Source organism: Hyaena hyaena, unplaced genomic scaffold (assembly GCF_003009895.1).
Source record: "Hyaena hyaena isolate Hyena2069 unplaced genomic scaffold, ASM300989v1 scaffold_5, whole genome shotgun sequence".
In the NCBI taxonomy this organism is placed as follows: domain Eukaryota; kingdom Metazoa; phylum Chordata; class Mammalia; order Carnivora; family Hyaenidae; genus Hyaena; species Hyaena hyaena.
Window position 1 is genome coordinate 6,451,208 of NW_024080637.1, and position 23,456 is coordinate 6,474,663.

Here is a 23,456-nt window from a genome sequence, read left to right on the forward strand (position 1 = left end):
GACATCCCTGCCTTGCCCCACCCCTCAGACCGTTTTCATTTTCTTATAGGTGAGACCCGCTAGGCACTTCCCGCCTCCCCGGAGGGGGCGGAACCTGAAGTAACCTCTCTCGAGGAGAGGCGCAGGTGTGTAGGTGAGTGGTCTTGGTAGTAGAGGCTGGGATAGGACTATGGATAGAACACCAGTACTTCAAACCTGAATTGAGGGCAACCTTGACCGCGTACGGGCAGCTGAGGCTTGGGCAGGGCACTTCCCTCTGAGCCCCAATGTCCCTTACTGTAAAAATAGGGATCGAAATGCCTAAGTTAGCGCGCCCGCACAGCTCCCATTCGTAGTGGGTGCACTGGAAGTTTCCTTGTCTCACCACCCACTACTCATTGCTGCTCCGTCTCCACCGGGCCACTCCCCGATCCTGAGAGTGGCCCTGTCCACCACACCAGCCCCGCATCCGACTGCACGCCACTTCCCCAGAGACAAGTGGGAGTTACTTTCCTCCCATTTCCTTGGAGTTTCCCGATCGACCTCCTAGAAGCTAACCCAGAGCTATGGAGACGTTCTTTACTTCTTGTACATACATCAATTGCTTGCGATGTGTCAGGCACTGTGGTGAGCGCTGGGTTTGCGTTGGTGAGTAAAACAGCTATGGAATGTAGAGCATATGGGCAGAAAGCTAGTAAATAAATAAGCAATTGCAACACGCACGTATATTTCCTATTCTTTTTCCCCAGTTATTTTTCTTTTTAGCGTTTAACACTAAATGCTGTGTTTTCCATTTTGGTCTTGTCTAATGACTGTCTATTCCACAGAATATAAACTCCGTGAGTGCAGGGTTTGGTTTCCTCACTGTTCTATCCCCTGCCCCTAGAACAGCCGTTAAATGAATCAGTACATAATGGAAACAAATAGGGTACATGATAGAAATGAGACGGGGAGGTTCAGGGTGGGCCTCTGAGAGGAAGTGACCTTTAAGGAAAACCCAAGGGGTGGGGAGAGTCCTCTCGCGCCAGAGGCAACAACGTGTGTCAAGTCCTGGCTTAGAAGTAATGCTTCTTAGACTGGAAAGTAGAGGCTAGGAGCTGGCAGGAAGCAGGTTTTTAAAGTTCATGATAGACTTGGCCAACATCTCTACCAATTTCCAAAATACCAAAGAAAGTAGACTAATCAAGACACAGAGAAGTTAAGTTAAGGCAAATACAAATACTGATAGGAATAACCCTCATGCTGTATTGCAGTTTAAAGGTAACAGAGCTTGTACTTATCTCACTTATCTTGTAAAACCTTTAGGAGTACAAAAAAAAAAAAAAAAAAAAAAAAGCATAAAGAGGGCTCCAGATTTCATTTGCTCATAATACATTCCTGGTCCATAGCACAAAATAAAAACGGGTTGAATTGATGTAACACCATGCTAGGCTGCAAGCTTTATGTCTTTATGTAGAGAGCCCATGTACGATTTACATCTGTTGTATCCCAGCACCTAGCACTGTGCCTGGCTCCCAGACCTTATTTATAAGCTGAACGAGCATTCCCCATTCACTGGAGCCTTCCATATGCCAGGCTTGTGCTTGGTGGTAGAATATAGAAAGAATGAGACCCCATCCTTGCCCTCAAGGGGGTTGCAGCCTGCTCAACACTCCTGAAATCATAGCACTCACGAACAGCAGGACCAAGTTTTCTGAAACCAAACCCTTTCTTGTATAAGAGAGAGATGTATTGTGCACAGAGGGACTACCCTTCTAAAACCAAGTGGTAAGAGAGTTTGGACAAGCTCTGATCAGAAGAAGCATGGGGCACCAGGCAAGAAGATTGGATTCAAGGCAGTAGGCAATGGGGAGCTGTTAAAGCTTGCTAAGTGGGAGACTGGTGTGATTGGAGCTAGTGGCAGGTGTGAGGATGGGTGGTGTAGGCAGAGACTGGAAACATCCCTCGGGACCATGGGAAGCTCCTGTGTAAATGGACACAGAAAGCAGGAAAAATCGAAAAGGTCTTAAAGGGGAGGAATCGTGGGAGGTGATTGGTAACCAAGAAACAGGACATCCCTGTCTTTTAGGAGCTATGTGACCTTGGGGTAAGTTATTAACCCCCCCCCCCCCGCCGCCGACTCCAGTTATTCCACCTATAAAATGACATCCCTAGTACTAGCCTCATTATAAAGATTAAGTAAAATGCAGCAATTTGGTGGGTGACTTGCCTGAGTGAAAGAAACCGAGTGAAGACACAGAATATGTTGGTATAATTCCATTTATATAAAGGTAAAAACCAGGCAAATCTGAACCATAGTGGTTAAATTTGCACACAAATGTGGCCAAACTAAGGAAAAGCAAGGGAATGATTATACCAAAAGTCAGGATGATGCTTATCTTGTGGGGAATGGGAGGTGATCAGGAAGGGACCCGTATGATTGGCTTCTGGGTTGCTAGCAAGGTTCTTTGTACTTGAGTATGTTGTAGTTACAAAGGGGTTCTTTTCTAAACATTTTAATTTCCTTTTTAATAATTTTATAATCACTAAGATGTACATAAATACTATGATGTATCATTTACTTGTTTATTTTAATGTTTATTTATTTTTGAGAGAGAGAAAGACAGAGTGTGAGCAGGGGAGGGACAGAGAGAGAGGGAGACATAGAATTCAAAGCAGGCTCCAGGCTCGGAGCTGTCAGCACAGAGCCTGGCACAGGGCTTGAACCCACAAACCGTGAGATCATGACCTGAGCCCAAGTTGGAAGCTTAACCGATTGAGTCACCCAGGTGCCCTATCTCTTAAAATATTTTTTTAAATTCAAAGAGATTTTCTATGTAAAGTGCTTAAACTAGCACTCAAAGCACAGGAAGAGTCAGGAAAGTCTGGTTGGCAGCTCTGATTGTTGTGTCCTGTCTGTCCCCCCTTCCAGGCAGCAGATCTCAGGGTTGATTCATCCCTGTCCCCATGCTCATGCAGAGTTTGTCACTTGCAGGCCTCGGGGAGTGTAGGAGGAATAGAGGTGACTTGAGTATAACCCATATGTTTTCCCTCTCTCAGGCTGACCAAGGAGCAGGGCCTGGGCCTGTGGCCTCACAGAGGCAGACCTGCTCTGGGAAGAGCACCCAGCTGTCCCTCCCAGGCCACCCAGGCCCCATGGAGGATGGATGAGAGGGAGGAGGGTGACGATGAGGAAGCCTGGCTGCAGCTCCGGCCCGTGGAGCCCTTGCCCTCCCAGTGCTGTGGCAGTGGCTGCTCGCCCTGTGTGTTTGATCTCTATCACCGCGAGCTGGCCAGGTGGGAGGCAGCGCGAGCCAGCAACGACAGGAGCCTGCTGAGTGGGGAGGAGCCACAGGTGAGGGAGGACTGCTCCTCTGATAAGAGGGCCCCAAGTGGCAGCATCCGCCTGGCGTCTGCCCTGTGCAGGGCACCTGTGTGGAGACGCTTTCCCTGACTGCACAGCAGAGAGAAAAGAGTGTGCTCATGGAAGCAGACAGATCCAAGTTTAAAACCTGACTCTGAGCTGGGGCATGGGGAAGTCCCGGGAGTGAATGGGGTTTGGGCATTTTACAGGAGAGAGTTCTGTGAGTCATGACATTCATAGAAGGCTTCCGAGAGGAGGTGCAGGTAGATGGAGTGTTAAAGGCAGAGGACTGAGACTTAGACGACATGAATTTGAATTCCTGCTCTGGGTATGACCTTGGACAAGTAAGCCCACTACCACTCAGACCTCAGTTTCCCCACATGGGTAATAATGATATTGGATTGAATCATCTTAAGGTCCCATCAGTTTGTAAATTCTGCAAACCTGAATTTTAGCAGATTTGAAGGATGAGTAGGTATTTCATACACTGGAGATGAATGCTCTGGATAAAGGGCACAGCTTGAGCAAATAAAGACTCCCAGATAGGAAGCAGCAGGGTATTCTTGGGAGAACAGACAAAAGTTTGGCATTTGATGCCAGAGAGAGAAAATGAGGCTTGATGTTCATCCACAGGGCCCTGGAGTGCCCAGCTGAAGAGGCTGCACTTTATATCCCGGGGCTGAAGGAGCCATGGAAGGCTTCAGAGCAGGGTGAGCTCAGTGTGAAATGTTTGGGCCTTCTCAGATCAGAGCACGAAAGGGCAGTGAGGTGGGACTCCTCTCCACTGTACAGAAAACTTACTGGCAGAAATAGCCTGCCCTTGCGGAAAACGAGAAGGGTGCTTGTGGATGCTTGTGTGTCTGTTGAATCCCAGGTCCTAGCTGTTGGGCATTTTCCTGTTGCAGAGCTGCCTGTCCAAGCTGAGCCCAGAGACCTTCCTGGCCTTCCGCATCAGTGCCGTGGACAGACTCACCAAGGACACTTACCGTGTTCGGTTTGCACTGCCCAGGAACAGCCGGCTTGGCCTGCGGCCCGGACAGCACCTCATCCTACGGTCCGCTCAAATGGTGGCAGGGCCAAAGCTCTGCAGCCCCACTTTGCCATTTGCTAGCTGTGCAGCCTAGAGCAACTCGCTTAACCTCCCTCAAGCCTCCATTTATCACTTTTTAAATAAGCATCATGGTGCCTTACTCCAAGGGTTCTGGGATTGTGTTTTCATAGTAACTGGTAGCAGCAGCAGCAGCAAACCCTTTCATAGCATTTTCTCTCCAAGGTGCAGTTCTGTGCGCTCATACCTGGGAACTCGTTTCATCCTCACCAAACCCTGTGCGGTAGCTGCCATCGTCATGCTCAGGAGGAAACTGAAGTCAGAGAGGTTGAGTAACTTGCCCAAGGTCACACAGTTAGGAAAGTTGGAGCCAGAATTTGAAGGCAAGGAGTCTGGCTCTAGAGCCTGTGGTATTAACCTAATGTTAGTGCCAGTTGATAGAAAGGACACTTGTCCTTGAGAATAAGGGACTTGCCCAGGGTCACACAGCTAATAAGTCCTTCAGCCAGGATTCAAATCCAGACAGCCTGGCTCCCTAGCTGCACTCTACCACTCCTCTGCCTACTTCTACCCTCTCTGCCCATCTTGATCCCCACCCCATGCACCACCCCACGCCCACCCCCACCCCACCCGACCTGCCCAGAGACAAGGCCCTTTAGGACCTCCAGCGTGAGGCATCTGCTAGACAGTTGACTATATGGGTCTGAGGCTCAGCAGAGAGATCTGAGCTATAGATGTGGGTGTGGGACTCATTGGCCTGCACCTGGGTGACATTTGGGAGTGTGTGTGGCATGGAAAGAGGTAAGGACAGAGGCCCGCACTCTGGCTCCTGTGGTATTGGCAGGAGGGGGAGGAGCCAGCAAAGCAGACAGAAGGTACAGCCAGGGGACAAGGAGGGCATATCCTACTGCTGGGCACACTCCAGCCACTTGCCTCATGCCAACCCCTGGTGTTTGTGTCCAGTGCATCTGGCCTGTGGACTGGCTGCTGTCGTTACAGCTCACTGCCCCAGTGGCTCTGGGGCAGATCGCAGCTGCATGCAGCCCTCCGTCCGTAAATAGGGATACCCAGAAGTCCCTGCCCCTAGCTTGGCCCCTCTCCTCCACTCTCTCTCCAGTGACATTCCTAACACGTGTAGCTGACCATGTTGCTCCCACTCAGATACCTTCGGGGCTCCAAGGAAGCTCCCTGAAGCTCAAGCTTCCTTCCCTGCCAAGTTCTCCCCACTCCTCCATTGCACTTGTGCCTTGCACCAGCCTCATGATCCACTCCCCACTTCCTGACTTGCTCTGCATTTCCTACCTCTGAGCTTTTGCCCCAGGCTGTTCTTTCTGCCTGGAATTACTTCCTTCCTATTCTGACTTTCACCTTTCAGTGGCCTGCGTATCAAAAGCTCCAGGAGGCCTTCTGAGTTCCCCGGATGAGAGTGGTCCCTTCCTCTGTAGCACGGCAGTATTTACCTCTGTAGTAGAACATGTCACAGTACTCTGCATCCATGCCTCGCCGTGTGTTCTGTTCCTTATTTCCTTGTTTGTTCCTGAAGCATTTATTGAATATTTCTGTCTGGCTTCCTGCTTTTGATACATTAGGATGGGGCCTTTTTAATCTGTGCATACCTCTGAGAAGAGAGTTCTGCACACAGTAGGACTCAAAAGAGGAGTGCTTGAGTCCTTCTGGGAAGCTCTGGGGTGTCGTGTGAGGAACTCGACTCTGGAGTCAGGCAGAGCTAAGGATGAATTCTAGCTGTGTGACCTCAGGCAAGTGACATCCTTAGCCTCGGTTTCCTCAAGTAGGTTATTGTTTGTTAAATGAGATAATGCATACTGTATGCTTGGTGCATCGCAGGCATTTAATACAATATGGCTGCTATTATTTTTTTTATTAAAATTTCTTAGTGTTTTATGTATTTTTGAGAGAGAGAAAGAGACAGGGTATGAGCAAGGGAGGGGCAGAGAGAAAGGAAGACACAGAATCGGAAGCAGGCTCCAGGCTCTGAGCTGTCAGCACAGAGCCTGACAAGGAACTTGAACTCGTGAACCACGAGATCATGACCTGAGCTGAAGTCGGATGCTTAGCTGACTGAGCCACCCAGGTGCCCGTGGCCGCTATTATCATTACTCTTGATTATCATCCTGGCCGCCTTGTTGATAACATCGTAGAGAGGATTCATGCATAAGGTCAGGCTTTGGACTAGGGCACTTTCGAGCATCCTTCTAATTCTGATGCTCCTGGTACATGGTAGTAAGTGTTCTGTGTTAGTCTTTATCTTTCACATTCTATGGTCAAGAAGAGGTCAGGAAGGGGCACCTGGGTGGCTCAGTAGGTTAAGCATCCAACTCTTAATTTTGGTTCAGGTCATGATCTCATGGTTTGCGGCCTCAAGCCCCGTGTGAGGCTCTGCACTGACAGTGTGGAGCCTGTTTGGCATTCTCTGTCTCCCTCTCTCTCTCTTTGACCCTCCCCCACTCTCTTTCTGTCTCAAAAATAAGTAAATAAATAAACATTAAGTAGATAAATTAAAAAAAAAAAGAGGTCAGGATAAAGCACAGTGATGTCCTCAAATCAACTCCCATCCTCAGTGGACTATTTAAAGATTTTCCCATCTGGGGGCGCCTGGGTGGCTCAGTCAGTTAAGTCTCTGACTTCGGCTCAGGTCATGATCTCAACAGTCCATGGATTCAAGTCCTGCATCGGGCTCTGTGCTGACAGCTCAGAGCCTGGAGCCGGCTTCAGATTCTGCATCTCCTTTCTCTCTGCCTCTCCTCCACTTGCACTCTATGTCTCTCTCTCAAAAGTAAATAAACATTTGAAAATTTTTTAAAAATTAAAAAAAAATTAAAAAAGATTTTCCCATCTGTAATCCTGGTAGAACCACACAACAGGGACACAAATAGTTGTTCCCACCTTACAGAAGGGGCAGCTAAGGGACCAGGGACTTTCCTGGATCTCACAGCCAGCATATGACAGTGGGGGAGCCCCGTGTACCTTTTTCCCGCTCCATGTTCAGTGAGGACCACTGGAGAGGACTGGGCCCCAGCTTTCACCAGCTGGGCACAGAGTAGTTACCTATAAGAGTTTGTTGAATGACTGGCTGACTGCCTGACCATATACTTCTCTTTCTCAGAGGGAAAGTGGATGACTTAGAAATTCAGAGAGCCTATACGCCCATCAGTCCTGCCAACGCAGAAGGATACTTCGAAGTTTTAATCAAGGTGAGCTGACCCACGCAGTTGTTCTTAAGATGGTATGGACTGGACCTCCATTTGGCAGCGTGGTTGGGGTGTGGCAGTTCCCACCCGTGTGGGAAGAGCCAGTGTTCACATGGGAGGAGGCTGGCTTGAGGAAAGGGCAGGGACAGTGAAGAAAGCCTTCTCCTCACTCCTTTTCTGGGGAAGAGGGGCTGCTGACCCACCAACAGAGACAGATTTTATGAAAAGGAGGCTCAGACTGAGAAAGGGAACACTGTTCCTTCTCACCTGCTCACCTGATCACCGAGAATGAGCACTGAGCCCAGGGCAAGGGGGAACCAAGCCTGGTACTGACTGTGTGCTGGTTGCTGGGATCCAAAGATGAGTCAGATACAATGCCCACCCTTGGACAAGGGGCCAGACCAGGACACTATGATGTGATAGATGGCCCCAATCCAATTCAGGGCAGCTGGGGGCACAGGGAGGGGAGCTGGGCTTCCCAGCAGAAGCTGTGAATTTGAGCTGTACGTTGAGGTTAAGGTGTGGAGGACTCAGAGGGGCACGTGGAAAGGCAGTTCAGTGCTGGCAACAGCCCATGCAATGGCAAAGGAGGCACGGTGTGGGGAACTGTTAGTCACTTGTCCTGGAGCAGAAGGAGGCAAGCAGGAGAAGGTGGGACATGCAGCACCTAGTGAGCCGAACCAACCTGAGACCACCTCTCAGGCAGGCAGACAGGGGCTGGGGCATCTGAGTTGGGCCTTGAAGATGGAGTACATATTGGCAGTGGTAGGGAGTGGCATTCCAGGCTCAGGGGACGGCTAACCAAAGGCAGGGAGGTGTGAAACGGAGTGTGGTCTTGTGGGAACTGTACCCAGTCTGATTGGCAGAAGGAGGGGTGCTCCTGGGGCAGCCAAGGTGGGCGGGGCACCTGGCAGAGATGAGCTGAACAAAATGGGCCGGTTACAAATCCCTCCCTTCCCTGCAAGACCCAAGTCCTGGGCACCAGATGTATATAAGAGGGCCTGAGGGTCCAATTATGTGGAAAAATAATTAGATTGAACTACGTGAAATTGCTGATACTCTAACATTTTTGACTTACAGAAGTCGTAGTTTCGTACAAGTCCACCTGATAGTCTACACTGTCATTTCCCAAACAGAATCCTAGGCAACACTGATATTTAAGAATCGCTTTCACATCCTTTATTCCCCTGGTAGAGTGGGAATTATCATTCCCCTTTCATTGACAAGTACACCGTGACCCCAGGAGGACCCAGGCCTCCACAGGTAGTAAGCAGCGTGGCTGGCAGTGAGCCTCCTGCCTCCAGGACCCCAGCACTGCTTTGGCTCCTGTCTTCCCTGACTTCAGTCAAAGCCCGAGTGTTTATTCCCTCACACATAAGCTTGGATGAGATCCCTTCTCCACGCAACTGTTTGTCTGGGAGATTCCGCAAATCCTCTCCAAATGGCCTGCTTCCCCAGGCTACTTGTCTGGGTGTGTTTCTGTTGAAAGGATAAGCCTGGAGACCATTCTTCAGGGCAGCTGGGTCTGTCCCAGCTGCAGGCTGATTTTCTCCTTCGTTTACCGGAAAGCCTCTCTTTAGAGAGATGCTTAATTATCCCTAAGCCACTGGCTGGGAAGAGCTGGAAATGGCTTTGCAAATTGGGAAGGCGGTCGGGTTTTTTAGGTTTACCTTCCATGCGGATGGGAAGGAGGAGCTCCCATTTCTCAGGCACCTTCTGGGCACCAGGCACTGCGTCTAGCTCTTTATATTCATCATCCCCTTTTGACCTCATAACCATCCTGCAGATCGGGTCTTATTATCCCACTTTACAGAAAAAGAAACTGATGCCCAGACTGATGATATCATGGTCGCAAGGCCCCTTGGGTAATAGGATCCCAAGGGGAAGAACAGACATTCGAGTGTCAGTTCTGTTTAACAAGTACATCCTGAGCAGGCTTTGTGCGAGTGCTGGAGACACAGAAGAATCCTTCGTTTCTCCTTGAGTGCTGTCTGCGCTGTAGGGCCGAGAAGCCCCAGCCTGGGCTGCGCCTCCCCCGAGACCGGGGCCAGACAGCAGATGTGCTCCAAGACGGGCCTCCAGCAGGTTAGGAGAACTGTAGCCTCCCTCCCAGACCTCTTGCAGGAGAGCTGACGGCTGTGCTTGCTTTATGCGTATGGTGCCCAAGGAAGTCGGGGATGCTCCCACAGGTAGCTGTGGGCTCTTAAAAGCATGTCTGGTGACCCAAATTCCATCTCCTTCAGGCTTGGGTATAATCTCACTCCAGACACCCTTCCAGTCCTGCCTACCAGCACTTCCCCCTCCTCCTCACACTTGTGTCTTGGGCTCTCCTTCCCTTAACCACACCACACCTGATGCCCAGAATCTTCTCCGCCTTCCTGCTTCTATCCCCAAGGAATGCAGTCTTGCCTAGCCTGCATGGTTTAGCTCAAATGCCTCCTCCTCCAGGAAGTCATCCCTGATCCTATTGCATTGGAAGTGACGGCACCTCCTCAGGGCTCTCTCAGCACTCTGTCCTTTTTGTGGAGTTTTAGGTAGTCTCTGTCTTGTGCATGTGTGAGACTTTAGTCCCTCCGAGTTTGTGGGCTCCTTAAGGGGAGGGCCTGAATTGGATTGATTGATTCATTCATTCAAGATATGTATTCAGTCTTTCCAATGGTTCAGACCCTGGCTGCCTTCATGGAGCTGAAGGTCTAGCTGCCTTCCCTGCAGCCGCAGCATGGTGCCAGGCCCAGAGTGGGCAGCCCCCCAGGAAATGTGGGGTCCCTCCTGCATGCAGGAATCCCATCTACAACCTCCACTTTTTCATCCAGCCAGGACGCGGTGACAGGCAACGCAGAGGTTGCAAAATGAGCGGCCTCCAAACTGGTACATGATTAAATTTGGTTTGGGCTTGCGCAGCGTTTGAAAAATTAGAATTGATGGCTGACATTTCAAAACTGGGTGGTTTTGCATAAAAATTTGTATCTCCCGCCCCTCTTGGAAAATCAGAAGACATGACATCATCAACCTTACAAACTGTACCCTGGAATCTGCCCAGCGTCCTCCTCCTTTAGAAGGAGCGTTCATTCGCTCCCCAGTTTACCACAGTCCCCACCACCCTCTGTTGTCTCCCTGTACTGAGTGCCAGTTGCCACTAATCATCTCCGACCTCGTTCTTTACTCGGTGATGCTGTGTGCAGGGTGCCTGTCGTCGTGTGGGTTTGAGACCTCAGGAGGTCAGGCTGTCGGTCCTGTGTTTCTTGTCCCAGCCTCACCGTTTCCCTTCTGGATAAGCTTGTAGGCCTCATCTGAAAATAGGGAACGACAGTACCAACCCTGGGGTGACTGGGAGGGTTACATGAGATAATACATGTACAGCACTCGGCTTGTGGGAAGGGCCGCACAGTTGAGGCTGCTGTGGTTTGTATTGGGAGCATGTGCCTGCCCCAGTGAGGCCTCCCTGTGTTTGCTCCCAGTGCTACGAGACTGGGCTGATGTCCCGGTACGTCAAGTCCTGGAGCGCAGGAGACACCGCTTTCTGGCGAGGACCATTTGGAGACTTCTTCTATAAACCGAACCAGGTTGGTGCCAGCACACCGAGTCCTCAGGAGACCCCTCCTGGCTCAGCCCCAGGGACCACGGTGTTCACATTTCAGGCTGTAGAATTGCACTGTGCCATCCTTCCTGAGCCCAGTCTCAACTCCAGGAACATCCTTGGCGTTGGACATGGGAGGAGGTGGACTAGGCACTAAGAAACAAAATTGCCTGCATATGCTCTAGAACTGCCCATGGCTGCCCATTGCTTAGAAAATCCACACTCACATACTTGTACTCAGGATTCCTATACCTTCAGGCCCTCAGGTATCTTTGCACTCTCACATTCCAGCTACAAAACTATGAGGACTGCTCCCTTTACAGCCCATGGCTCTCCGCTTGGTAGCCCGCTGCTTCCCAGCCTGAAGGCTCTTCCCCTCATCTTCCTGACATATTTATATCCTTCCCCGATATGCCCAGGATGAATTAGTAATTTCTCATCAGTTAGTGCATATCCAGAAAGTGGCTTGGCAGCATGTACTGCGTCTTAAGTATCTTCAAATCCTTTGACCCAGTAATTCCACTTCTGGAAGTCTGTCCAATGAAAAGAATCCAAATGCCGTCTGCTGTGCACAGGTACACTGAAGCTTTGTTCGTCATAGCAGGATATTGGAGGAAACGGAATATCCAACATCAGGGCAACTGTTAGGTACACTGGGTTATGGGGACTTGATAAACTATTATCCTGGATTTTTTTTTAATGTTTTATTTATTTCTGAGAGAGAGAGAGAAAGAGAGAGAGACAGCGTGAACAGGGGAGGGTCAGAGAGAGAGGGAGACACAGAATCTGAAACAGGCTCCAGGCTCTGAGCTGGCTGTCAGCACAGAGCCTGACGCGGGTTTGAACCCACGAACCGTGACATCATGACCGGAGCCGAAGTCGGACGCTTAACCAACTGAGCCACCCAGGTGCTCCTATCCTGGACTTATGTTTGTAAATGATGGTATATGCTTATGTTCTAATACCAGGTGACAGACGCTGTGTACAAAACCTAATATACAACAGGTTGGGCAAATAAGTTTAAATGCACAGAAAAACACATAAAAAGAAAAGAAAATGCAATGAAATGTTTGTGGCTCTGGGTGGTAGAATTATGGGTGATTTTTGTTTTTTTCATTATACCTTCCAAGTTATCCACCATGAGCACGTATTACCTTTATGATTAGGAAACAAAGCAAAACAAAAACAAGTGAAAAAAATGAATCCTTTCTTTCTCTCCATTATTTTTGTTTAATATAAAAATAGTTTCTATTGTTTTTTTTTTTATTGGAACTATGGTCCTTGTACATTACCAAAAGCAAAACCAACCACACAACCATTTAGCAAGGCAAAAAGAAGAAAATAGAGAACCCTTGTAGGCCATCTACCCTGACACACCAGCCTTAGTACCTTGGCATATGACCTTCCAAGTCCTCTTCCACACACAGCTGTGTGTACAAGGGCATGCACACACGTCCTTATGTATAATCATACCATGAAACACATGTGTGGCACTGTGTGTGTGCCAGGCTCTGATGTTAGCACTTGCCGCGCTAAAATTTTATTTTATCCTCACAACAGCTCTTAGGTACTGCTACCCCCATTTTACAGCTGTGTGGTGTGTATGTTGTAATGCTGTTACGCAGCGGGCTTCTGGTACAAACCATGCTCAGCCTTGCATTTTAGCTGAGGGTGTCTCTGTGTCCCCCAAATCTCTTGAGAGCAGAGACCAGGATTGTCCCTGTTTCCTCCTGATCTAGAGAGGACACCTGATGAACATTGTCTTTTTTTTTTTAGGTTTATTTGGGAGCACCTGGGTGGCTCAGTTGGTTAAGCATCTGACTTCAGCTCAGGTCATGATCTCACGGTTCATGGCTTCGTGCCCTGCATCGGGCTCCATGCCGACAGTGTGGAGCCTGCCTGGGATCTCCATCTCTCTCCCTCTGTGCATGCACAAATGGGGAAGGGGTCGAGAGGGAGGGAGAAAGAGAGAGAATCCCAGGCAGGCTCCGTACTGTCAGCACAGAGCCCAATGCAGTGCTTGAACCCACAAACTGTGAGATCACGACCTGAGCAGAAATCAAGAGTCGGACACTTCACCAGTTGAGCCACCCAGATGCCCTATGATGAACACTGTCTTGCCCACCGTTTCTGGGTGCAGGCTCTCAGGCACCCCTGCAGAGTCCCCGCGCTTCCTGTCCAGGGAGGCTGTAGGGCCAGGCGGTGAGGAAGAAGAGCTGTCATCTCACACATAAGCATTGCGCCAATGAAATGGGCTGAGGCTTGGTTCTGCTCCCACGGGGACGTGGGACTGCTTTGTCCCTTCTCCTGGCCCTGCCGTGCTGCTCTGCAAGAGTCTTCATGTAGACGGCAACCACAGCAGCCATGACACTGGCATGTGACATCTGCCTGTGTGTTCCTTGCAGACATTTACAGGTCCCCGCGCAGGGCCACAGGTGGGTCCCACAAGGTCCCGTCCCCAGGAGCTCACAGTGTGATGGGGGGCAGACACACACAAATGACAATACGGTGTGACCAGTGTTGTGAGGAGGGTGCACAGAGGGCTGCGGGAATGCAGAGGACCCCTCATACTCTACTGGCTCGGGGAAGCCTTTCTGGAAGAGACCCTGAGTAGTGATGGGAGAAAAAGGGGGAGCACAGCAGGCCCAAGACCGGGGGGGTGGGGGTTGGACAGGGTGTGGCAGCCAGCAGCAGGGCTCAGTGAAGGGAGGGATGGAACTGTGTTGAGTGCCAGGGTCCACACCAGGCACTTGATGGCTCTTGTTTAACCCTCACAACCACTTTGGGATCCAGGCTACTGAGGGGAGGTGCTGTTTTATATATATATACATATACATATATATATATACATATATATATGTATACATATATATGTATATATATATATGTATATGTATATATATGTATATATATATATGTATATGTATACATATATATGTATATATTTTTTTTTTTTTTTTTTTACCAATGAAGAAACTAAGGCCCAGAGAAGTGAAAGCATTTGATCAGATGCTATGGCTGGGAATTTATACCCAGGTCTGCAGGACTGATACTCTCGGAAGTGTGATAATGCATGGGCTCTCGATAAAGAGTCCAAGGTGAAAACCTGGACTGCAGTCTCAGAGGCCTGATCTCTAGAATGAAGGAAATGAACACCTTGCTGCATAGGTCAGACACTAACCTTTAAAGCACTGACCTTAAAGAAGATGACCCTTACTTCAGAGCTCTAGAGCCAGGAGATGGGTTCAGTGACGGGTCGATGGAACTGAGGCCTCTTGGGGAAGAAGCTCACTTACAGTGCGCGGCTCTTCTGTGCCACTGCTACGCTGGGTGCATATATATAGTCAGTATCACAGTCTGGAAAAGAGCAGCCTCAGACATCCATGCCAGGGCCCTCAGATCTCTACAGGGCTGCCCTGGGGCAGAGAAGGTGGCCCAGGGAGCAGAGCTGGGATAGGGGTGGTGGGCAAGGCTTTGGTGGGAGCAGGTTTCCATTAAGGGTGAGGCAGAAAGACCTTCCTGACAAGGGGAGTCAGCCTGTAATAGAGCTGACTGCCTTGGGAGGTAGGGAGCTACCTGTCAAGAGAAGTGTGCAAAGTCCTGTGGAGTTGGCTTAGGAAAGCAACTGAGCCACTGAGAGGATGGGCTACCCCATTTTATGCTCCACTTCAGCCTCCAAATTGCATGATTTCTCTTCCACAGACCTCACAAGCAAGGATGGCTTCCTGGAGGATGCGGAGCGGGGAGCTCAGATGGGTGTTGTGCGGCTGCTGCATGCCCAAGAAAAGTCCCTAGAGGGGGTGGGTGGGCTGAGGTCTGTCATATACCCATTCTGTCCTCCAGTACGGTGAGCTCCTCATGCTGGCTTCAGGCACTGGCCTGGCCCCCATGGTGCCTGTCCTGCAGAGCATAACTGACAACGCAGAGGATGAGACCTTCGTCACCCTGGTCGGCTGCTTCAAGACTTTCGAGGGCATCTACCTGAAAACCTTCCTCCAGGAGCAGGCCCGTTTCTGGAATGTCCGTACCTTCTTTGTACTCAGCCAGGTGAGCCCAGCATGGTGACTTCCTTCCCTGATGGACTCTGTGGTGCCCCCCTGTAGCTGTCCTGAGGATCCCCTGGGGCCTCCCAGCCCCCTGCCACCAGTGGGAACCCCTACCTTCCTGGTAAGGAAGGTCATGTTTGTTGAGTAGATGAGGAAACTGATGCTCAGAGAGGTGAAGGTGCCAGCCCATCCATGCTGCTGGATAGGGCGAAGTCAGGGCTGAGCTCCAGCCCTCCCCACCGTGCTTTGCCACCTGCCGTCTGCCCTCTGGCATCACCAGGCATATGTGCTGGGGCCTGGCTGTGGAGTCAGTGGGCTAGGCAACAGATGTCCCCTAGGCTGTGAAAAGCTCCTTCAGGTGGGGCTCGCGTGTCTGGATCGCCATGCCCTCCTTGGTGCCTGGCAGAGTACCAGGCACGGAGGAGGCATGCGCTCTATGAACGATGGGCGGAGTAAGCTGGGTCTGGGTTCTCCGCATTTCCTGGGGCCCCCACTGCACCACTTTGCCCCTGCATGGGGGGGAAAGCGGCTTCCAAACTCTGCAAGCTGCAGATACTTGAACTGGAAGCAACTCCACCTCCTGACCTCTTCTTCCCTGATTCCTCCTCCCCTCCATGGCCACCAGGCCCAGGCCCTGCCCTCTGGCCCATCGTGGGAGGGGGCCATCTCATTCCTTATTCCGAGCCAGGCCCTAAGTGGTCTTCAGTCATCTGCCTTCCCCTGGGTCTGTAACTGTATTTCTCCTTCTCACACCTCAGGGTTGGGGTTCCCTGCTGGGGCCTCCCCTCTGTTCTCTGTTGCTCAAGGTTAGCCTCACCGCCCAGTGGTTCAGAGCACCCTTCCCATCAGCTTCCTACTTGAGGCACTCTTGGAATGTTGCTGAAGACCAGCCCGATCTTTGACATCGTGACTGGGCGGCGGGGGGGGGGGGGGGGGGGGGAGGTCAGGAAATTGGGTTTCCCTTCCTGGTACCAGGGGTCCCAGGCTCCCCAGCAGCCAGGTCTGTGGGCCTATCCATGGGCAGAATGCTCGGTGGCATGATCATCAAGAGGGCAGTACTTGGTGAACATTAGCAGCTGCAGGAGGTGAAAGCAGGAGAATGAAGATGGTGTGCAGCCCTGCTCAAGTGCCAGGTCAAGGAAGTGAGGAGGAGCGGCAGAAAGGCAGGCTCCTGGCAGTCACTGGCCATTGGCCAGCCTTCCTTTCCCACCCCCCACCCCCCACCCCCGCCGACCACAGAATTTAGAAATGAAGACAGCCTGCCCCTGCCCTCCAGGTGCTCACCTGTATATGGGACAACAGCCACAGGGAAAGCTTCACCGAGTGCTTTCTCTGTGCCTGACATGCTGCTAGGCTCTCTATGCGTGTAACACCACTTAACCCCACCATAATCTTGGGAGGCTCACACTGCCCTTGTGCGCGTTTTATAGATGTGGAAACTAAGGCACAGAGAGATTAAGAACCTTGACCAAAGTAACACAGCGAGTCGGTGGAGAGTTAGGCGTGAACTCAAGTGTTCATGCTCCAGAGGCCCTGCGTTTACTGCTGCTTAGCATAACACCTCACCGGGATAGGTGCCATGGAGGGTGTTGAGGATGCTGGCAGCAAGCAGCAAGGGCTTCTCAGAGGAGCTGGCATTGAGCCTGGGTTTGAGGGCAGAGTTAAAGTTGACCAGCAATAAAGGGCCTTCAGCCCTGGGCCACTGGCCTGGGGCTGGGCAGGTGAGTGGGCTGGCTATCAGTGGCAGGGACCGGTGAAGGGCAGTGGAGTGGGAGATGCTGCCTGCCCTTCCATGCGTCCTTGACCTAGGATGCTCCCTGTCCCACCAGGCAGCAGCCACAGCATCCTCAACGGTCTCCCCTCCAGCCATGCCCTGCCAATGTGTCCTTCACCGTGCAGCTAGAAGGGCGGCCCTGGCCTCACCACCACCCTGCTGTCGGCCCTTCTGTGGCTCCCCACTGCTCTCAGGATGATAGCCAAGCCCGCATGACTGCCCGAGCCTCCATGGCCTTGTTTCCAGGCACACCCTTCCTGTGTGTCCTGGTGTCACTGGTCTGTGTGTGGCTGCGAGGGCATCATACTTTTCTGGCCGCCGGGCCTGCCTTTGCTGGCGCTGCTACCCCTTCCAGGAGCACTTTTCCCTTCTTCCTCACCTAACGCCCACTCACCGCTCGCAGCTCCCTGCTGCAGCGTGACTCTATCCTGGAAACCTTTCTAGAGTCCCCAGACTGGCGTAGGTGTTTCTGCTGTCACAGCCTGGGCTCTCTTCCTTGATGGTACCTACCTTGCTGCACCATCACTGATTATGGGCCCCGCAGCCCACCTGAGCAACAGCCAGACCTGCCGCATCTTTGGGTGTGCAGTTGGGGAAGGAAGGATGCTGTGCCAAACCTAACTAGCCTGGGGGAATTGGGCAGTGGAGGGAGGGGTGAGGCCGGTGGACCCTGCTGGTCTCCAGCCTCGAGGGCCCTTTGGGTGGGTCAGAGCATGGAGGGGGCACAGAAGGTCCATATCATCAGAGAGGATCCCCTGTAAGTACCACAGTGCTGTCCTGGGAAGGGGCCATGGGGTCAGGTAAGCTCTGTGAGCGCACCTGAGAACAGAGGCCCGTGCTCCTCATGGTAGCTCACAGAGGTCACGGTCACTCAGCTAGGACATGGTGGCAGAGCTTGGACTCCAACCCCGTCTCTCTGCTTCCCCCAGAAACTAGAAGCTCACCTTAGTAGAATCTGCAGAGATGATGGTCCTGTTCTGTTCTTGTGTGTTTTGCTGCTGGTTACATGGTTTCTTCTCTCCATGAGAGTTCTTCAAACTACGTGTACTTCCTGATTGCTGCGCTTTCCTATATGTGTGCTTTGACAACATGTGGAAAAGAGAAGTTCCTCCCAGTAAGCCAGGGGTGGAGCATTGCTTTTGTGATCCTGAGGATGCAAGCCACAGGGGAAGGTAGAGGGGCAGAAAGACTGGCCTGGGTCACTGGGGTGCCCTGTGCCCTGGCTCCCTCTGGCCTTTCTGGGTGAGAAATAGCCCCCTCTTGGTTAAGGCCCTGTTGCCCCGGATCCCCGATCCACGCAGCCAGAGCAAGGCCAGGAAAGGTGTCTGTTTAGAGCAGCTTCTACATCCCAGGGCCTAGCCCAGCACCAGGTGCAGAGTGACCGCTCGGTAAGTGCTCGCTCGCTCGCTCAATGTGATCACTGAAACCTGAAGAGGTGCTGCGTTCCCAGGGTGATGGTGGCAGACACCCTTAAAAAGACCCACGATCTTGGGGAGAAGACATCCCGCTGAAGTGACAGGTGCAGCGGCCCCTGGGAAGCAGTGAGAATTAGGGGGGCTGCCTCATGTGTGCCCTGGTTCTGCCCCTCCCTGTGTCTTGCCTGCAGGGGAGGGGGGGACAATCATCCACCCCCACGCTTGTTATGAGGGCACTCAGAGTGCCAGTGCCAGGAAGCACCCAGCCTGGGGTAGGGCCTCTGCCTCAGTTTCCTGGTTAGGTAGACGGTGCTGGCTGTGTGAGCTCTGAATCGCCTGCGCTGTTTCTCATTGTGTCAGGAGAAGTCCCTGGAGAACCTTCCCTGGAGTTTCCGGGAGAAGACGCGCTTTGGCCGCCTGGCCCAGGACCTGGTCGAAGAGCTGGTTGGCGCCTGTCGGAGAAAGCCGTTTGCCCTGGTCTGTGGCTCAGCGGAGTTTACTAAGGACGTGGCCAGGTACCTGCGGTGCGCTGGCCTGGCTGAGGACTCCTACTTCCTCTTCTAGCCCTGGCCGGGGCCCAGCCCTTGGGACACTGGAAGAAGCACGGACTTGAGTCAGAAAACACAGTCAGCAGGCCTCCCCCGCCGCTAACTGTCCAACCGACCGAGGCGAAGGTCTTTACCTGTGTGCACCTCCACCTCTCATCTACCCCACCAGGTGGCCAACACCTCAGGCAGACGCACTGCTGTGTGGGGGGAAGATGGGGCCGCAGGGGCTCTGGGGAGGAGAGCGACCAGCCTGCGAGTCCAGGCGGACTCCCTGGAGGAAGTCAGGTCCATGCTAAGCCCCAGGATGGATAGGAGTTGGCAGAGAAGGTGTAGGACGAGCATGCCAGTTTCCTCAGATTAGAGGGCTTGGGGACCCCCGTCTGCCCTGCCCTGTAACCGTCTGCCAAAGTCTGCTCTCCCTGGAAACTGTGTCCCTGCTGTGGCCCCAAGGCCGGCTCAGATACGTTGCTTGCCCAGTGTCTAGGGAATGAGCATAGGGGTAGCTCAGAGTCCTTTGGAGGAGGAACCTGCCTTGTGGGCCTCTGGTGCCTCAAGCCTGGACAACGGTCTCAGGTTCTGTGACCTGATCGCATTCTCCGAGCGAGGTGAGCCCTGGCTTACTTTTATTTGGTATTGGTCCCAGGCCTTTGCGGCTGCACACGGCTTCACTCTCTGTCTCCCTTCCCCTGTCTCAAGAGCCCAGCCCAGAGCCCTATCCTGAGCAAAAGAGATTCATACAGAAACAAACACCCCCTCCTTCCTCCCTGGGCTGCCAGCTCAGCCCGCCTTCAGCTCCTCCAGAGCCCTGGTGACGGTTGCTATGGAGATCTAAAGATAGAGCAGGAGTCAGGAGACCTGGGTCCTTCTCCCTGCTCTGCCCACCGAGCAGCTGCTGATTCCGCTCCACCCCCGCTGCCCTCCCCACCCCGCCCCTCCATCCCCTGTGGGGCCGGCCCCCCCCAGGGACCTGGCACTCCTGGGCAGCGCGCTGCAGGTACTGAATTCTGGTTTCCACCGCCTGGGCTCCACTGTGCCCAACCAGTGGGCACTCCTAGAGTCAGACTATTAAGCCATGAAGTCTCGGCATCAGAGAACCGTGGAATCATAGACTTAGAACTTTATAGTCATGGAATCACAGCCCTCCTCACACCAGAGAGTGACGTTCAGGACTCCAGAAAGCATCCCATCTGATGGGCTCGCTGTGTAAATGGGCAAACTAAGGCCCAGTGAGGCTAAGAGGTTTGTCCAGGGTGAAACAATTCACGGCAGACTTGGCATTAGAAGCCAGGTCTCCTGATGCCACCTCTACCAGGAGTTGTGTCACCAGTGATTTTCAAACTGGGCTCTGTAGGACACTAGGGTTCCTGGCACGGCAGCAGTGAAGGGACAGCCAGGTGGGATCTCCAGGCCCCCTTCAACCTTCACCTGAGCGGTTCTGTTTTCATCCCATTGATATATTGGGTTATTTCCGCTTGTGAAGTCAGGTTTTCCTGCGATGTCCAAAAAGTCACAGCAAATCTCCGTGCTGTGCCCTGTTCACTAAACAACCATGGCAAGCAGATGGGGGATGGTGCCAAAGGTCTCAAACTACATTTCAAAGGCATGGGGAACACTGCCTGTGACCTCCGTCAAGAATCCTATGCACATTAGCATATGAAAGGCTCTGAAAAGTCCAATGGTAAAGAATTTTTTTTTTCATTTTGTTTAACTCAGAATTTGCCAAGCTGATTTAACTACAGAACCATTTTACCCACCAGAATCTTCTGAGACCAGCATTGCACGGACTGTGCTTTGGGACACACTGGTCTGTTGCTCAGCCTCTTTCCAGCTCGGTGTACTGAGTGGGAAGGCCTGCGCTGAGACTCAGAGGTCCCAAGTGGGAGCCGTGACCTCTTTCCAAATCCCCTGTGACTTGGGCAAGACACTTCTCTCTCCAGGCCTCTGAAATCTGAGTGTTTTCCACCTGCGTCCCCTCCCCCAGTGCATCCTACTGATGCTACTCACAGATCCTCCTGGAGGGCCTGTCACGAGCCAGACTCTGTTCTGGCACCAGGGAAACCCCAGTAAATGGCAGATGAGTTCTGGTCGCTCTGTTGCAGAGCTTAGAGCCCAACACGGATACGGAAATGAAACGTAATTCTAAAAGGGAGGAGTGTGCTAGAAAGGGAAGCACGGATGCTAAGAGAGCAGGTGGCAAGGGCTTTTAGCCTAGCTCTTGGGTGACCAGGGACATGCCCCTGCCCGGAGGGTAGAGGCTTCAAAGGCAATACTGTCACTGAGAGTTACGGTTGGTAGGGAGTCCCCGCTTCAGAGATGGTGGCCTGGGGCAGTTCTTTTGTGTCTTTGCCCCATTTTATATGTTAGATGTTTGAATGTTAGACACAGCCACACAGTGCTAACCAGCGGCCCCTCTCGTCCTCCCCTTCCCCTCACCCCACATGGCGTCCGTGCAGTTTGGATACTGGCGGCGTCTCCTTTCGTGGGACGTTGGTGGGAACCCAGCCATGCCCTTGGTACCAAGATGCCAAGAGGGCCTCTATCATCCAGAGACTTGCAAGCTGGTGCCTTGCAAGGCGATAAGTGAGCCCAGCAAGGGGACTGGTTGGGGTGGATGAGGGCGGACTCTTTGACCTGGAGGGGAGGCTCTGTCAGCTGGCCGGTCCTGCCCATCCTCCTGACGAAGCCCTCCCCACTGCCTGTCATCGGGGGGTGCTCACAGTCGGGGTGATGGCAGCAGAAGGACCCCTGCCTGCGTTCGCCCGCACAGTGTCCCGCCTGCACGGCTTCCCCGCCCCCAGTCTCCCAGCTCGTCCCCTCACGCCCTCCGTGCTACAGCCAAACCTGGTCTTTCAGTTGTGGTAAGAACACTTAACGAGAGCTATCCTCTTAGCAAATTTTTGTGCACAGTGCACTATTGTTGACTGAAGCTACAGTGCTGAACAGCAGATCTCCAGGGCTTGTTCAGACTGCCTTTTTCAACACGCAGATATGAGCCTGTCACTCCCTTGCTTCAAATCCTTCAGAGACTCCCTGTTGACCTAGGATGCAGCACCTCCGCTCTGCCCGTCTCTCCAGACTTTGGCCTGTCCGTGGCCCTCGCCCCCACCTCGTAGGCTTTGCACCTGCTCTCTGGCCAGCGTGTCCCCTCACATTTGCAGCTCTCTGCGCCCGGGCCATCCTTCACCCTCCCCACTTCCACTTGCTTTTGCCTCCTGGTCCCTTGAGGGCTTAGCTCAGTACCCCTCCCTCTCAGAAGCAGTGCCTGCCTCCACCACTCCAGGCTCAATTAACGAGCAGGTTCTGTGTGTCCTGCTGTTGCTGCACCTCTCAGACCGTCTCGTCTGCACGTGAGCACACCATGGTCCGTCCCAGGGCCTGTGCACGGTGTCCCCAGTGTGGGAGGGGGTGTAGCAGGTCTTGAGTGCCAAGTACCTGCATGACAAACCGAGGATATTCACGGGGTACTTTACAGGGTACAAAATGCATGCACCTCGTGGCCACCAAAATACATGCTATTTTATTACCCCCACCTGCTGATGAGGAAAACCAAGCTTCCAAGACAGTAAGCAATTCTACAAGGTCACATAGGGGTGCACGCTTTCCAACATGCTGCAGTTGTTACAGAGGTTATAGGTGGCACGTGAGAGCACCAGGAGATGTGTGTAAAGGTTCTCATTGCTGCACCGTATGAAATAGCAAAGAATCAAAACTACCCATATGTCCATCAATAAGAGGCTAGAGAAATAAACTTCTATGTTGATACAGTAAAACAACATAGAGCAGCTAAAATGAAGGAACTAGACCTACATGTGTCAACATAGACTCAAAAAAAAAAAAAAACCCATAATAAGGGAGTGAAAATCAAGTTGTAGACGGAAAGGTACAGTGAGATGCCAACACTTTGAGAGTTTAAAAACACAAAACAATGCCGAATGCTCAGGAAGGGGGGCACCAACTTCAAGGATGGTGGTGACCTCTGGGAATAGCATGGGGTGAGGGCTTTCCTTTTGATACCTGCATCACTTCAATATAAAACCATTTGAACCAAACATGGCAAAATACGAACATCTGGTGAATCTGGGTGATGGGGTCCCTAATATCTGCTTTTTCTGTGTTCGAAATCGTTCCATAATTAAAGATTTAAAAAAGAAGACTAAATGTGCCTGGTCAGTGTGCTTCAGAAACCAGAGGCTTAAAGACATTCATTCCCACCCCCCTCAGGTTGGGCTGTGCCCTTTTATGCCTTCAGGCCTGTCTGTCTTCCATTTGAAACTGTTACGAGCACTACTGCATGCCCTGGTCCGAGTGCCCAGTTAGGAGGGAAGAGCCGCAGTGGCAGTCAGCTTCCGTGCTGTCCTTCTGCTTTTCCTGCCTTTTTTCCTTCCTCTGGTTTTTGGTTTTTGGTTTTCGGTTTGTTTTCCTTTTTCTTTTTCTTTTTTTTTTTTTTAATTTTTTAATGTTTTATTTATTTCTTGGAGAAAGAGAGACAGCGTGAACAGGGGAGGGTCAGAAAGAGA

The 23,456-nt window shown here is 52.0% G+C and overlaps 1 protein-coding gene across 2 annotated transcripts; it reads left to right on the forward strand.

The window, feature by feature from the left end:
* The first annotated feature begins 79 nt into the window (after window positions 1-79).
* On the forward strand, window positions 80-22,780 carry LOC120236321 (NADH-cytochrome b5 reductase-like). Of its 2 annotated transcripts, XM_039239074.1 has the most exons (7): window positions 80-133; window positions 3,019-3,313; window positions 4,228-4,376; window positions 7,495-7,582; window positions 11,038-11,142; window positions 15,000-15,203; window positions 18,752-22,780. In XM_039239074.1, the coding sequence occupies exons 2-7, from the start codon at window positions 3,122-3,124 to the stop codon at window positions 18,953-18,955; spliced, it is 942 nt and encodes a 313-aa protein (XP_039095005.1). In that variant the 5' UTR covers window positions 80-133; window positions 3,019-3,121; the 3' UTR covers window positions 18,956-22,780. The 2 variants fall into 2 exon arrangements, with proteins under 2 accessions (XP_039095005.1, XP_039095009.1); XM_039239078.1 differs by lacking the exon at window positions 11,038-11,142.
* The last annotated feature ends 676 nt before the right edge of the window (window positions 22,781-23,456 follow it).